Source organism: Cryptotermes secundus, unplaced genomic scaffold (genome assembly GCF_002891405.2).
Source record: "Cryptotermes secundus unplaced genomic scaffold, Csec_1.0 scaffold193, whole genome shotgun sequence".
In the NCBI taxonomy this organism is placed as follows: domain Eukaryota; kingdom Metazoa; phylum Arthropoda; class Insecta; order Blattodea; family Kalotermitidae; genus Cryptotermes; species Cryptotermes secundus.
The window spans coordinates 19,801-37,321 of NW_019731217.1; the positions used below are offsets into that span (position 1 = coordinate 19,801).

A 17,521-nucleotide genomic window follows, 5' to 3' on the forward strand; every position below is an offset into this window, starting at 1 on the left:
GATGAGCGCCAAGAGAGCAAAGAAGGGAAGAGATTGTCAAAGCGTTAAAACACGCCAACGCCAGGGAACGGCTGGCATCGTCTGGGCGTTAAAACACGCCCGCGCCAGTCAAAGAGTTAAGTAGGCATCAACCAGTTTGATGTAGTGTTTATTGTTACACCAAATCACCTGTTATGTAGGAGGCTTATGATTTGAATACCAGTCAGATCAGCATACAGTTTTCTTTTTCTAAGGGGTTCAAACTTGTAGGACTACTGCATTTGAAGTCTTTGTGCATTGTCTAGTATTCCATTCAGAACACAAGGTTTCAGAATCTGGATCTGTTTCTGCCCTCAGGGTAGTCATCTACTCAGTCATGTCTGTAAGAAAGCTCTGATAATAAGTCACCAGACCTTTCTGCTCTTGTGCCTCTTGACCATTTCATCTGAGGATGGAAACAGGTTCACAATGCTAGATGATGGGCAGAGTCCAGAAACCCATAATCGTAAATTATTTCTTAATTTTCTTCATTTTTGGAAGTGAGAATTCAGTTCTATAACCACTTTTCTTTCTAGTAATTTAAATCTATAACCATTTGTAATTCATCATTTCATTTGTTATGCTGATATATTGTCATGTATTATGGAGTGACTATAGATGGGGTTTTTGATTGGATATTGGATTTATTGACCACTTATATGCATGACTTGGAACTACAAGTAATTACAACAGTCTCACTGGGTTAGACATGTCGAATATCATTGTACCCACCACACACATAACCTCTTGTCTTCACAGCCTGACTTTCAACTGACTCTTCAACTGTCACTGACACTCTTCTTCAGGCTTCCATAAAGAACTGACTGAGTTGCCCATTTGTCTTCCTTGTAACCCATTTGCACAGAACGAGTGGCAAACATAATTTATAACAGAACCCGTATTGTTGCAGGCATATCTGTTGCTGCAGGAATGTGTTTACTGAACCATTGCCTAGAAATGAAAGTTGTTTCAGGGTTGATCGCTAGAAATGGCTGTTTCTCTGGCTCCGCAGATCTTGCGTTTAGCAAGTATGCCACAAAATTCAAATTTTGGTAGTACTGTTTCATACTTTCCCATGCCCTTTTTGCCTTACCAATCTTTCAAAACTTCTGTTACTGTGTTATGTGTATGTACATGCATGCTTGTATGTATATTTGTTTGTGTTACATTTCTGATACATATTTTCTAACTGGTGAAAGTCATCGTGAATCACTGACTTATCAGTATTAATTAGTTCTTCTGAAGAATTGGTCTTGTTAAGACAGTCCCTTGTCACCACATCATGGTGCATCCTGAGGTTGTGGATGGAAGAAATTGTCCCCATATGTGGAGAGTAGCTGCATAGAAGCTGTCTGAGACAACTCAAAGAGGGGTGGTCCCCCAGCTTGTAGGTTGTACTTGGGGCTAGCACCTCCTTACTGTAGAAAATTGGCACATAATAAAATGTTACACAGGACCTTGAGCTTGGATGGATTGTTTGAAATGACCTCAGCAATAGGAAATATACACAAGATTTGACACATTGAATCTAAGGGATCTCTATAGGGCAAGTTTATTGGAAACAGTAGTAGGAGAATTAGTGTTACAGTTCATTCATTCCTCAGTAATCTGTCAAAGACGACAGGCCCACAGTCTCTTCCAAAAACAGTTCCTCCACTTGATGCGATCTAGAGCTTTCTCCTTCAAATGAAAATATCCTCTTCTGTACCCAAGGTCATCCAGCATCTTCTTACTTCTTCTTCCTCGTCTTCTGGTCACTTCTATCCACCCCTCTATCTTTCCTTCAATAACTTCTTTTAGAAGGCAGTTACTGCGTAAGATATGACCAATCCAATTAGCCTTCCGTTTTCGTATTTTGTGTAGGATATTCCTCTGCTCACTGACTCTAAATAACACTTTTTCATTTCTCACATAATCGGTCCAACTGATCTTCTCCATCCTTCTCCAACACCACATTTCAAAGCTTTNTGTTACAGTTATACAGTTTTGTATGGAAATGGTGAGATTATGGAATGGGGACAGGATTTTTGATGCATAAAGGAATCATGTCAGCAGTTACAAGGGTGACATTTGTTAACGATACAATGCAATACGGTACTAAGGGGCTGTTGGTATGATATTATTCTGAATATGCATGCCTTAGAGGGTGATGAAACTAATAATACACAGGATACATTCTGTGAGGAACCAGAGCGTATATTCAGTGAATGTATATTAAGTAGAACATGAAAATTTGTTAGGGGATTTAAATGTCAAATTAGGCAGAAAAAAATATTTTCAAACTAATATTTGGGAATGAGAGCTTACATGAAATTGCTAATCATAATGCAGTTATAGTAGTTAATTTTGCCACATGCAAATCTAACTGGGGCATGAAGCTGACCACTTACCTCCACCTAGTGCTGAGGTCAAGAAAATGTGAATCTATATGAAGGGGGGAACCAAAAAAAACAGAATTTGTTTCGAGAAGGCAGGGCACTTGTAGTACAGGCTTCTGCCACTAGGTGGTTGTTGGCAGAACCTTCCTGAATCAGTATGCCAGCTGGCATCGTCAGAGAAGTTTGCTTTAGTGTTTGGTGAATTTCTTTCCTGTGGACTTTTGTCTATTTTTAATGGCTGATTCACGTGAACAGTGTGCTACTGTGAAGTTTTCTTTCCTTTTGGGGAAAACAACAGTAGAAATGGTTGTCATTCTACAAACAGCTGCAAGGAAGCTGCCATGAGTAGAACACAAATTTACAAATGGTTCTCCCATTTCAAGCGTGGTGAAATGTCAACTGATGATCAACCTCAAAGTGGACGTCCTTTGACCACCCGAACTGACGAAAACATGACAAAAATTTGTCAAATCATTGTGGAAGATTGCCAGCGGATGATTGACAAACTTGTGGAGCTTACTGGGATTGCATGGAGTTCCTTTCAGCAAATTTTAACCGAAGAATTGCACATGAAACGATTTGCAGCTAAGTTCATGCCTCACCTGCTCACCCCTGATTAGAGAGACAATCGCCTTGCTGCATGCTGTGCTTTGAAGGAGCACTTGGAAACCGATCCTGATTTGTTTTCCAAGGTCATAACTGGAGATGAATCTTGGTGCTACTGTTATGATCCTGAGACAAAGGAGCAGTCCAGCCAATGGAAAGGTCCCAATTCTCCACATCCCAAAAAAGCACAAGTGAAGTCAAATGTGAAAACAATGCTCATTTGCTTCTTTGATTTCAGGGGCTTCGTGCATTCAGAGTTCATACCCCAAGGTCAAACAGACAACCAGAATTATTATTTGAAAGTTTTGAAAAGGTCGCATAACAGTTTAAGGAGAAGACGACCCGATTTGTGGTAAACAGGTGAATGGTTCTTTCATCATGATAACGCGCCTGCCCACACAGCGCTGAGTGTGCAGCGATTTTGGCAAAAATGGCATGACACCCTTGCTTCAGCCCTTGTACTCACCTGATCTTGCCCCGTGCAACCTTTCTTTTATTTCCTCGGATGAAGACACCTCAAAGGAATACATTTTGCTGAGGTTGAAAATGTAAAGAAAAAAATGACAGAAACACTAAAAGGAATCACCAGCGATGAATTTAAAAATGTTTTGAGCAATTGGAAAAACGTTTGGACAAGTGCATTGAATCTAATGGAGAGTACTTTGAAGGGGATTAAAATTTTGTTATGTAAAAACAAATGCAGAATTTTTTATAAACAGATTCCGTTTTTTTTGGGGGGGGGGTCCCCCTTCGTACATCCACTATCCCATATGCCTCCATGGCATAGTGCTTAATTAGTTAAGTTAGTTATTTACAGAAATCTGATTGTCAAGAGTACAATATTTACACATCCATAAATTCACTAGGACTTCTGATTAAAAGACATAATCACATTGATCATCTTGAGAGATAGGAAGTAGCATTCAGATATACTTGATGTTAGACCTAACTTTCATACTGATCACTTCTCTGGTAGCTGCAAAAGAGACTGTAGTAAGTAAACAAGCAGTGAAGTCTGATATGGAAAGTTTTGGTCGCATGAAGCTGAATGAGGTGGAAGGTAAAGAACAGCATTAGGTTAAAATCGTGATAGAGGACTGCAGCTTTGGAAAACTTTGATGACAACAGCAGCAGTGATGATGAAAGTATGCTGTCTTGCTGCTTTTGCATTGACATGTGGTGAAATGTTTTTGCTTTATATAGGACTATGTTAAAGTGACTATAAATGGGTTTTGGATAGGTAATTGAATTTACCGGACACTTATACACACAACTTATGACTACCCTTTACAAATCACTATCACACACAGACTAGGGTTCTCAGTCATGGTCTTCACTGCGCTGCTTCGTAGCAGCTTCCAACAGGGGAAATTCCTTGACACTTAGGCTGGCAGCCATCTCACACAAACCTCTTACTCTTCTAATTGCTGTCTCAAGATTCCTGTAGTGGCAGCTGCTCCTTGTTATGTGGCCTTTACATGGACCGCACAGAAAACACCACTTCCCGCAGTTACTTTATTGTTATGTGTTAAACAGCCATTACCTAGGAATGTCTGCTTATCTGCCTTCACAGTTCTGCTTTGAGCAAATATGCCATAGTATGTTCACGTTCTTAAATTTCTCACACACACATATATATATATATACACAACACACATTTGTGTCACACTGGACGGTGTAGACAAATCATTCTATAATACAAGATGAAATTTTGTATGAAGTTGACTACAGTGATATTCCTAGATAATTACAGACCGCTTTATCGCAGTTGTTCTAAATTAGTANCCTTTCATTATTATACAGTTTATTATTCTCTAATAGCTGTCACTGTTGTTCGTGATTATGAAATGAATAGTGATAAATAACTTGCAGCTTCATTGAACCACTGATATACAGACTTCTGGTAGTCAAAGATCAGAAACTCTTGTACTGGTTATCTCTTGCATATCTCATTCCAAAAATTGGCACATTTCACAGTCTTTTGTTACTCATTAACACAACTTAACATTATTTTTTCTGCTGCTTATATGTTGATAGAAACTCACACAACACTACTGCATCCCCACACCTTTTCTTGTCTTTTTTTGACAACATGACATTACTAATGGCGTGACCTATAATGAATACCTGGATTATACAAGTATTGTAAGTGTAGTATAGTGCCAGGAAAGGTTTATCAGTGATTCTGGCAGCCCATGCCCAATCGCTTAACTGGCCAAGCTGTCCCAGCTCATACAAAGAAAATACAATGCATTACATTTTGAAAAGGTCTTATATCAGTGTCAAACATTAGTACTTACTGTATAGTATATTCAGTAGCATGAATTAAATGAAATTATGCAGTACTGTGTGTTTTATTGTACCAGATTTGCTAGCTTATCAGTTAGTAGTGGAAGTGAAGCATCCAACAGCAGTCCACATGTGCATCATCCCATTTATGGAGGTGGTTTGGCATCTGCTATGAGTCACACATACATGAATCAGTATACAGGTTCTGAATATAATCTGGATAAGGTTCAGGTATGTAACCTTCAGTTATGTATAAATGAAATGGCAGTACACATTTTCTGTAATCATTGTCTTAATTGCATTTACGGTGAAACCCAGATTCAGCATACCTGCATTTAGTGAAGTGGAGCATAATACAGTAATTATTTCCTTGTTGGTTAATTTTTATTTAGTAACCACATTGAATGCGAGAAATTTTCAGTCTTCTAGAACTCATACCTTAGTTTAATGTGATTGCAGTCCACACAACAATCATTATTGCTTTCTCCTTACCAGAAATTATTCCTTTGCAGTCATTGGGTGTATTCTATATGCCATTAATTGCTTTAGAAGTAAATTTGATACTTTGATTATGAAGTTCTATTTATTTTCATAGAAAAAGTTTGTTTCAGTATTTATTTCACATATCATTAACTATTGTAGTAAATAATTCGATATTTGATATCTTTAATTATATATTTCTATAGAAAAGAATCTTTGACTAGTTATGTAGAAAAGATTTCATGATTATGAGCTGGGTAGCTCAGTCAGTATAGCGACTGGCTATGGCCTGGATGGCCGAGAGGTTGGGATTTGAGTTCTGGTAGGGTCAAGAACTTTCTCTTCACATCATCTAGATCAGCTCTGGGACCCAGCCAGCCTGCTATCCAATGGGTAATGCATAATTACAGAGTTATCCGAGCGTGTAATTTACGGAGTGCACACCAGCACATCCTGTTTGCCGGAATAAAAATGCAAGACACCGGTTACAATTGTTACACAAGTAATCATGTTGCAAATCAGTTTAATGTGGGCATGAATACCTCTAGGACACGCAGTTGATATCCTGTCGTCTCCAGTTAAGTAGCTGTAGCTGTATCTGAAAGGTGTGTATGACATCTGTTATCTGTGAATATTAAGTGTTGTTTGCAGTCTGCTGTGAAGTGATACATAATGTACACAAATGTAGAACCTGCGAGCATGCATTTCATGTATGGTTTGGTGGATAGTAATGCTTTGGAAGCTTGTTGCTTGTATCAGGAACACTACCCAATGCACAAATTGCCAGACTGAAAGACATTTGAAGGAATCCATTGCCGCCTATGCGAACATGGGAGTTTTGCACGTCCACCAGGCCCAGGGGGACGACCAAGAAGTAGAACCCTTGGGGATGTGGAAGATGTACTCAACGCTGTGGATCGAAGTCCTGGAGTCAGCACAAGGCAGTTAGGCCTGCAAAAGATTATCCCACCCATGACGATCTGGAGACTGCTAAAAGAACAACTCCTGTATCCATATCATTACAGCATGTACAAACCTTGTCTCCTGCAGATTATCCTGCAAGAGTAACATTTTGCTGGTGGTTCCTGCAACAATGCGGTGCTACGCCTAACTTCGCAGCTGTTGTGTTCACGGATGAGGTGACATTCACAAAGGACGGAATCCAAAATTTTCATAATCAGCATGTGTGGGTGGACACAAATCTCCATGCAACTATCCAGTCATCTCATCAACAGAGGTTCGCCGTTAACATCTGGGCAGGCGTTGTTCGTGATTGTTTGTTGGGACCCTAAGTTCTTCCAGACAAGCTTAATGGACAGAACTACACAGATTTCTTGCATACTACATTGCCTGATTACTTGGAAGACATGCCACTAGCATCCTGTCGACAGATGTACTTCATGCATGATGGTGCTCCCACACATTTCAGTCTGTCTGCCCATAGGCACCTTAATGCACATTATCCTGGGCACTGGATAGGTAGAGGTGGACCGATTGCTTGGCCACCATGCTCTCCTGACTTAAACCCCCTGGACTTTTACCTGTGGGGACACTTAAAGTCTGTCGTGTATCCGACTGCTATTGCTGATGTACCAACTCTCCATGCGCGCATTGTGGCAGCCTGTCAGACAGTACGCACTACACCGGGCATTTCTGATCGTGTGCAGCACTCAATACGATGACGAGCGGAGGCCTGTATTCAGACAGGAGGAGGTCACTTTGAACATTTCCTCTTATATGTGACCAGAGTGTTCCAGCTGGCATTACAGACGTATTCAGTGTAACAGTGCAACAGTGTTGGGAGTGTCGGATTGTACTAACTTTACTAAAAGGTTAGATAATTCTGTAATTATGCATTTCCGGATCCATGTTGTCATACACTTTTTTCTTCTCTCTATATGAGGAGTCCGATCCTGAAGTTTTGCCATTGAGTTTTGATACATCCTATATAGTCAGTAGTATAAGAAAATGAACACACTATTAACATTGTACTCTGTAGACCCATTACTGGGTAATGGTCATGAAACAACGCCTGCTGCTAGGGCTACAGATTCTTAATAAATGGAGTTATGCATCCTGTTTCTGGGCAAGAGCTCATTAAACACATTCCCATGGAAACGGATACAAAAGCAACAGTAGAAGAACGGCATTTTCTATGTGGTCCATGCCAAGAAGTTAAAACCAGGACAGTCACTGATGTCCTTGCCATTACTTCTCCAAAGTTTTGTAACAGTGGGATGACAGGAGCTCTGATATCATGAAATTTGAGTTACCATAGCAACAAGGTGTCAAGTGTTAACATATTGGATGATTGTAAGTTATGTAGTAGGTCACAGATGAGTGAGCTGTCTTTTGTTTCAGTGTAATGTATCTGTTCTGTGAGTATCAATAATATTGTCATGTGTTGTTTGCATAACACGACAAATAACTTCATGCCGGTCTTTGATCTAGCAAATTTATTGCACGCTTTTATCCACACTTACACAATTCACAATTTCATTGTCCCAATTACTTCTTCTGCGATAGTCACTTTCAGACTTCAACTCTCTCTGGTGGCTGCTATATTTCAACTGTTCTGCCTGGTATATTGAACCCCCTTACATAGGCCTCTCGTGGACCACACAGAAAACAGCCCATATTGTTGGATGTGTTTACCGACCAATTGCCTAGCAATGGTCGCTTCACAGACTCCTCTGTTCCTTAACTTGGCAACCGACCGTTTATCAAGAGTCTGTCTTTGTGGTAACTCATTCCACATCCCATTGCCCAACAACAGTTTGACATGTCACACTGCTCCCTCCTTATGGCTGTTCATACCAAGTAGCCTAACAGTGCATCCCCATTCCTTTTTTTCCCGTTGTTTCCGCGGATTCCCGCTAGCAATGTCTGCATTCAGTCTTGCTGCTCTTTGCATGTCTTTTGTGGTGTTCATTCTACCACATCTGCCTCCTCCTTCAAGGGTGCTCATCTCGAGCACCTTTGTGGTAGGGTGAAAGCCGGTTCAGTTGTACTACCAGTCACTCCATGTTTTGGTCATCTTTCATTCATTCTTTCACTCTTCCTGGGAAGGCTGGTGCTTCTACATTACCGGCCTCTCCTCTGTGCGTTGTTTCATTTTCTCTTTCGCTCTGTAGGGGGTAGACCCCTTCAGAGTGTCCCGTCGCTCCAGATGACGCTTATACCTCCACAATGTCGAGTCTCTCCACAATCCGCCGAACATCCTGGTTGCTCTATTCAAAATTTAATTGCTAGCATTTTCTTTAGAATCTGATAGGCTGGTCCTATTTTTCCCGGAGGTGATAGCTGTCTTGAGCGCCATCCTCCAACACTGATTGCGGTTGTCCCCTTCTTCCCCAGATATATAGGTTCCTCTACATCTCGGTTCCTTATGCCCTCACTGCATTGCAGTTGCAGCTGACGTCTCCTTCCAGATGTCTGTCCTCTCAAGGTTCCTCTCACTACGTTGCCCTGAACCAGTTTCTTCTGATGATTTCTTTGCACCATGCCACTTTTTCACGGTGGGTCATCATGCCAGTGGCGGTCAGTTTCTTTCGGCACCAATCCTGACTCTGGGTCCATTCCTTTATCTTTTGTTGGTTTCAGTCCCTGCACCTCTTCTTCGGTTCTCCGACCAGCATTATTTCAGCGTTCTCTGTGGGGACGTTTTTGTTTTGTGCCATGTCAGGTTTTCTGTCCTCTGAGTTCGGCTTCTCGTCTTCCAGCCAGGCCATCATCTTCTTGTGGTCGGCGTCCATCGTTTCTCACATGACTTTCATACTTGCTCGGATGGCTTCCGTTTCTGCGGCCATCTCTTCTCGCCAGGCTTTCATTTCCACTCTCATGGCCGGCAGGAATTCTATTATCTGTTTTGTGTTATTTTTTTTTTTTTGCAGAATAACACTTGATGCACTTGTAAATTGAATTATTCGTCTTAGACTGAGGTTCCACATTTACACAATTCACAATTTTATTGTCTTAATTACTTCTTCTGTGATAGTCACTTCCAGACTTCAACTGTCTCCCTCAGCTGCTATGTTTCAGCTACACTGCCTCAGAGAGTCAGAGTTACTTTATGAAAAGCGGTTTACTGCCAATCAGTTCGTCTTGTCATCAGGCCCCTTGTGGACCACAACCAGAGATTTTTTATTTTCCAATTGAACATATGTCCTTATGTAACATCCTCTCTGACGAGAAGATGGTTCTGTCTTTTATGACTCATTGAACCCCCTTACATAAGCCTCTTGCGGACCACACAGGAAAAAAGCCTATATTGTTGGAAATGTTTACCAACTGATTGCCTAGCAACAATCGCTGCACGGACTCCACTGTTGCATAACTTGGCAACTGACCCTTTACCAAGAATCTGTCTTTGTGGTAACTCATTCCACATTCTATTGCCCAACAATCGTTTGACATGTCACAATATTTTTGATGTAAATATGTGAAGTGTAGTTAATATTTTTCATGGAATCTAATATAGGTTATTATGAAGATTTTGAGAGTTTATTTCCTTCTCAGACAATATATAACTTAAAAGATAATTTGTAAAGACAGTAATATTACTTATACATTTAATTTTTTTCATGTGTCATTGGGAAGCTCAGTAAAAGTGTTGACCCTGCAAGCATCACACATGCCTAATTATGTGAAATATGGGTAGCAGTGATGAGTCCTGTTCTAGATGTCGGGTCATGCAGAAATGTAACTGCACAACCTGACAGCACTAACAGAACAGTATTTTCTCACTTTTTCACAGTGTTACATGCACAAAAGCTCATTTTTGGGAGCTCTAGTCAAAGAGTAAATCTGTCTGCTTCCTTGGCTTGGTGTATATGAAGCTAAAGAAATGATGTGGTATATAAGGTGCAGTTGACACCAAGCAAAATGGTGGAGGATTTATGGGACAGAATAAAGGCAGAACACTGCTGGCTAGACTGGAGCATTTGGTTCTGCTGGGTAGGAATGTATAGTAAAGTGTTCATATCACACAATATTTTGGACTATAGAAAGTCTGAATTACTGAAGCTAGAGTGTCTGGAGCGTCAGTTGACATTTTGCATACATTTGCATATAATCAGGAAGTATATTTGCCAGTGTAATTGGTGCTTCTTTGTTGCAGGGTCCTCAGCTTGGCTCAGGTTATGTCTCCTTGCAAGGTGCAGATGAACTTCATGATCTTCCAGTACATCATGAAATAGGTTACAATGATGTACCAGCATACCACAGCCATGTGGAAGATTACCGTTTATCACCATATCAACAAGTATGTTTGCACATAACAAATTTCTTTGTTTTTGGTTTAGAAACCAATTAAGTATTGTGTTCTTCATCACTTACTGCATGTGCAGAATATGTAGTCTTCGTTGTTTCTGTTACTGTCTCCCTATTTATTCAAGTAACTTCCAGTGTGCCACAAGACACTGTTTTGGGGGGTCTTTTCTTTCTAATGTATTCATTAATGACCTATGTTACTCAACCATTTTACATTTTAAATCTTTACTGATGATATCAAACTCTTCCGTGCTATAAACTCTTCACTTGATTACCCCTTACTCCAACCTGACGTTAATTCTTTGAGTGACTGGTATGCAGCTAACTCTATGAGACTTGATATTAGTGGTGCTGAATCTTGGTGCTGAATTTTGCAGACAATCCTTCCATAAAGGAGGAGTATGTATGTATATTCATAAGCGGTTTTCCTTCTCAGTAATAAATATAGCAAGACATTATAAAGAAAAGGAACTAGAAGCATGTGCTTTAAAATTGAAATTATCATCCATAAATGTTTGTATTATTACTGTGTATAGATCACCTAGTGGAAATTTCCAGTTCTTTTTAAATGGCTTAGAAAATATTCTTAAAAAAGTTTACAAATCAGGTATCCATCTAATAATCTGTGGGGATATAAATATAAATTACCTTAATGAATCTAAAGAGAAAAATGAATTAAATAATTTATTAAATTCATACAATCTTGTAAGTATAATTCATTTTCCCACAAGAATTACTAGCAATTCAAAAACTACCATTGATAATATTTTCCTTGATTCTACCAAATTTGTAAACTTTGTAACCTCCTCATTATCAAACGGCTTATCAGATCACGACGCCCAGATCTTAGAAATATATACGCCTAATTAAATTGTAAAAGAGTAAATTATAGAGTTAGAATTATAAGGAAAATTGACTCATACTGTATAATGGAATTTAAAGATAAGCTGAGTGAGGAGCTGTGGCAAACCATATTTGATAACACCAACAAAGATGCGAATGATATTTTTAATTCTTTTTTGAATACATACCTGCAGATTTTTTATTCATGTTTCCCTAAAATAAAAGTCTATGAAAGAAAGTCAACTAATCAATGGATAACAAAAGGCATAATAAATTCTTGCAAAAGGAAAAAGGAGCTATACTTGTTAATGAGGTCTAATAATGATGAGAAACTGAGAAATTACTATTTAAGGTATAGTAAGATCTTATCAAAAATAATAAAAGCTGCCAAAAAGTTGAACTACAATAATAAAATTATCCATGCTCACAATAAGATTAAAGCAACATGGAATGTTATAAAAAGTGATATGGGAGTAAATAACAACAAAACTGATAAACAAGATATAGACAAAAATTGTGAAGAAGCTTCCATAAAAATTAATGCTGAGAATTTCAACGATCACTTTTTAAAAATTGCTGAAAGTATCTCTGGTAAAATTAAGAGTAATAATAGTTTAAATACTAATAGCACTACTTACTCTCCATTCAACTTATCGCAGATTCTAAATTTTCAGTATGATAACATTATATTTCACAATACTTCTACAGGCGAAATTGAAGAAATTATAAAAAATCTTCCCTGGAAAAACAGTTGTGGTTACGATGAAATATCCATAAAATTATTGAAAATTAGTGCACCCTTTATTAGCTCTCCATTATGTTGTATTATAAATAAGTCATTATCTACAGGTGTTTTTCCAAGTAGACTGAAATATTCGATTGTTACCCCTATATACAAGAAAGGTGATAAAAATAATGTATCAAATTTTAGACCAATTTCTCTATTACCATCTTTCTCTAAGATTTTCGAAAAAGTTATATATAAGAGAATAATGGCTCACCTTATTACAAATAATATCCTTTCAAATTGTCAGTTTGGATTTAGGAAGAACACATCAACTATAAATGCAACCTACAAATTAACAAATGATATACTGATGGCCTTAAATAATAAAAGGAAAAGTGGTGGTATATTTTTTGACTTGGAGAAGGCTTTTGATTGTGTGGACCATGGTATATTATTGGTTAAAATGAAATATTATGGTGTAAGCGGTGTGATGTATTCTCTAATTGAGTCATATTTAGAAAATAGATACCAAAGAGTAAAATTTAACAATAAGTTATCAAATTGGGGAAAAATTGATAAAGGAGTTCCTCAAGGATCGATTTTGGGTCCGCTATTGTTTTTGATTTATGTAAATGACTTACCCCCCTTTATACAGTGTTCTGTCCTATCACATACATCAGTTGTGCTATTTGCCGATGATACAAGTGTAATAGTAAATGAATTAAATTTTATGCAGCTGGAAAAAAAACTTACTACGGTGTTTAGATCGATGAATGAATGGTTTAATTCAAATATGCTTTCATTAAATTTAGGCAAGACTTGCTGTGTAAATTTCTCAGCTAAACATAATTTTACCAAAAAATTAAATATTGAATATGGAAACAAAATTCTATTAGAGTCAAATGAGGTAAAATTCTTGGGTATGACACTGGATAACACAATATCTTGGAAAGGGCATATAGATTCAATTATAGGTAAATTAAATAAAGCCTGTTATATAATTAGGAAAACCAAACAGTATTTAAATATTGATGCCCTTAAAATGGTGTATTACGCCTTTTTCCACTCAGTGATGTCTTACGGTTTGATTTTTTGGGGAAATAGAACTCTCAGTATGTGCGTTTTTAAATTGCAGAAGAGAGCTGTTCGAATAATGGTGGGAGCTGGAAACAGAGATTCATGTAAAAAAATCTTTAGCCAATTGAAAATATTACCACTGCCCTCTCAATATATATATTCTTTGATGATGTTTGTAGTTAATAATATGGATTTATTTGCAGAAAATTCAGATATATATACAACTGTAACAAGAAATAGTTCAAATTTGCATCTCCCCTCGTCAAATCTAACAGCATTTCAGAAAGGTCCACAGTATTTTGGAATCAAAATTTATAATAGTCTTCCACGCAAAATAAAACAGTTATCCAAAAACAAAAATCGATTCAAGAAAGCACTATTACAATTTCTCCATTTACATTCATTTTATGGTATTGATGAATTTTTTGATTACAGGGTTAAGAAGATTGATAATTGATTTCATTGGGATTATATACTTAATTAATGAAAAGTTAAATTACAAATTTTATAATTTTAAAATTATGTTTACATAAATATTTTAACACGTATTATATTTTTTGTAATTATTATATTTAATTGTTATATTGGACTATTGTCTATATCCTGAGTCTTACGACCTTGTAAAGGATTTTTGACATGTAAATAAATGATAATGATAATGATAAAGTTAGTAAAATGTGTTGTCATACTTCAGGAAGACAGTCATTCTGAGATATAAGCATAGGCTTTGTCATGCTGCCATTACATGCACCAGCAGTATTAAGGAATTAGCTACTTTCTTTGGTTCAAAATTATATTTTCAAAATTGTGTTGCTTTTGTATTTTATGAATGCATAAGCTCTTAGGCCTTATTTGCCCCATAACCTTCAGGTTTTCATCCCTGGATTGTTTAAATTTGCTGTACTTTATATTAATCAGGTCCAAATTGGAATATGCCCCAGTAGTTTGGAATTCTGGTATGTCTACTGATGCCAGCACGCTTGGATGTATGCAGCAGAAATTTGTTTTCTTCTGTGTCTGTCATTTTTTTCCCCTTATGTTCCTTGTAATTATACTTACATTTTAGAGAAATTAAATTGACATTTTCTACAAAAATGGAGACATCAGCTTGAAGCGCTTTTGACGTTTGGGTATATTGTGGTCTTAATTTCTGTACTTCCCACATGGAAAATATTAGTTTTTGTGTTCCTGCTCAAATTGTTATTGATGTATCAATGTTTAGTGCTTGACCTGCAAATAAACACAGTCCTGTTAAGTGTGCCTATGCTGCCAGTGTGGTTGGTAAAGATCTTGACATATTGCAATCAGAGTGGTTTCTCTCGATTGTATTTACAATCACCTTCCTAAATTCTTAATAATATTTAAGGCTTTTGTTCATAATCCTAATGTACTTGTATATGTAGTTCTTAGTTGTTATGTTCTTAATTCTCCTCGTCTTTGTTTTTGGTTTACTTCTTGTTACTTGTTTTTTATCAAGTGCTTCCCTGTAATTGTATCTTGGCCACTGGCAAGCACTCAAGTAGATGGACCTAATTATTATCATCATTAGTTTCACATTAGGCATTACTTTCTCACTTGTAAATTATTACTTAAACTTTAACAGCTGAATGACTCGTATACATGTCACAAGCAGGGACTGGAGTTGACCGAATGACACATATATGTGTCGCAGGACACGTGCACTCTTTAGGAGTGCTGACAGTTTGACCTTGGGTTTGAAACCAAAAGAAACCTATGTGAAGTCATGTCAGTGTTCATTCCTTAGCTCTGAACAAACAAATCGTTTATATCGGTCCTAATTTCGAAACTATTTACGTTTATATATGACTGTTTATGACCTGGTGAGCCAAATGTAGCCTAGCTTTGTTCTGAGAACTGAAGAGGAAATATTCGTCGGTGCTTACAGATCATTGCTTCCAAAGCTTTCAAAGAAGTGTGACATATTCAAGGATTGGTTTTCAGTGGTGAATTATCAGTTAGGAAGTCAGTGTTGGATTGTGTTATATTTCTTTTTCACTTAAAAAGTTAGTGTCATACTCTCATATATTTCTGTTTATACTATTTTGTGTCTCGGAAGAGGTATAAGCCCACTGAGCCAGTATTTGTTTGTGAGTAGAAGGCATCTTCGTCACTGTGACTTTCCGTATCAGTGTCGGACTGGCACTTTTTCGACTACTATTACAGTTATTATTTTTTACTGCTAGTGGGGTGGGACTGCTGCCACTTCTGGCCTATTGTACCATACTGTTACAGTTACTTTGCATCACTATTTTGCAAGTCTTTGTGAATCATCATAATTTATTCGATTTTGCTGGAAACCCCCTCCCCCAAGATGGAACCTCAAAAACGTGCCCGATATTCCAAAATTCTCGATGCAGAAGTGTTGGAGGAAATATTGATGGAAGAGGAATCTGATGAAGAGTTAGAAGATATCAATGAGTTCACTGAACCTTGAGCAGATATGTTGTCGTTGTCGTCGTCGTCATCATCATCATCATCATCATCATCAGACAAGACAGAGGAAACGGAAATTAGGTTTCGTGATAGAAGACCCGGGGATTCACCAAAGGTAATAGACTTCACTGGTCCTCCGAGTGGAATCAACAGATCAGCTGCTCCCAATATAAATGCACAGTCCTCTCCTTTTTCCATTTTCATTCTGTTTTTCCAACAAATATTCCAAATTTTGTTACAAGAAACCAACAGATATTTCCACCAATTTATGGCATGCCAAGATGCTCCAGGCCCTTCTGTTCAGCTGCCTGGCATCACAATTGAAGAGATATATAACTTTTTGGCAATAATTATTCAAATGGGCCATCAATGGGACACCCTCAAAGAGATAAGCAATACTACACTCCATTCTACTGTAACACCATGGTACAAGACCGTTTCTTCCATATTTTGAGATTCCTACATTTTGAAAATAATGAAGCTCCTCCCAATTGAGATGACCCAGAGTATGATAGGCTCTGGAAAATTAGAAAGATTTCTGATTATCTGAACAACAAATTTTGTGAAATTTACAATCCATCAGAAAGTCTTGCTGTTGATGAAGTCATAGTGCTCTTCAAAGGAAGAGTAATTTTTCATCAGTATATTCCAAAGAAAAGCAAAAGATCTGGTATAAAAATTTACAAGCTTTGCAGTTTTCTTGGCTATACTTATGACATGAATGTTTATTTAGGCAAACAAAGGCAACTTGCGACAGAAGAAATTACATCAACACATGGCATTGTTCTCCAGCTAATTCGAAGAGTAGAAGGCTTGGGACACAAAATTTACATGGACAGTTATTTCAGTTCTCCTGCTTTATTTGACGATCTTTTAGGCAGGAAAATAAATTCATGTGGCACCGTTCGTAATGATAGGCGTGGAATGCCACAAGAAATTTGGCCCAATCAATGAAATTGAAAAAAAAGGGGATGTTGTTACAAGAGTCAAGGGGCAGCTAAGTGTTGTTCGTTGGAAAGACAAGCGTGACGTGTATGTTCTGACGAATTTGCACCCTCCTCCATTGGAAGGCACCTTCCAAGAAGAATCCGGCCATGCTGTCAAACCCCATGTAATTGAAGACTACAATGCACACATGGGCTTTGTTGATAAATCTGACAGGATGGTAAACAGTTATGGCATTGCTAGGAGGGCATGGAAGTGGGCAAAGAAATTATTTTTCCACCTTCTAGATATGACTATTCTAAATGCATATCTATTACACAAGTCATGTGGTGGAAAAATGACACACAAAAAGTTCCGCGAAATATCGGTGCGTGATTTGATTCTTCAGTCGCATGAGGCGAATATCACAGTCAGTGGCGTTTCTCGGGGGAGG

General features: G+C 37.9%; 1 protein-coding gene across 3 annotated transcripts in view; it reads left to right on the forward strand.

Moving 5' to 3' along the window:
• The window catches only part of LOC111866418 (protein salvador homolog 1), a 71,079-nt gene that overhangs the window by 19,388 nt on the left and 34,170 nt on the right, over positions 1 to 17,521 (forward strand). For all 3 annotated transcript variants that reach the window (XM_023855350.2, XM_023855349.2, XM_033752245.1), the window contains exons 5-6: positions 5,369 to 5,522; positions 10,891 to 11,034. In XM_023855350.2, coding sequence (XP_023711118.1) covers positions 5,369 to 5,522; positions 10,891 to 11,034 — 298 coding nt within the window. The remainder of the gene's footprint in view (positions 1 to 5,368; positions 5,523 to 10,890; positions 11,035 to 17,521) is intronic.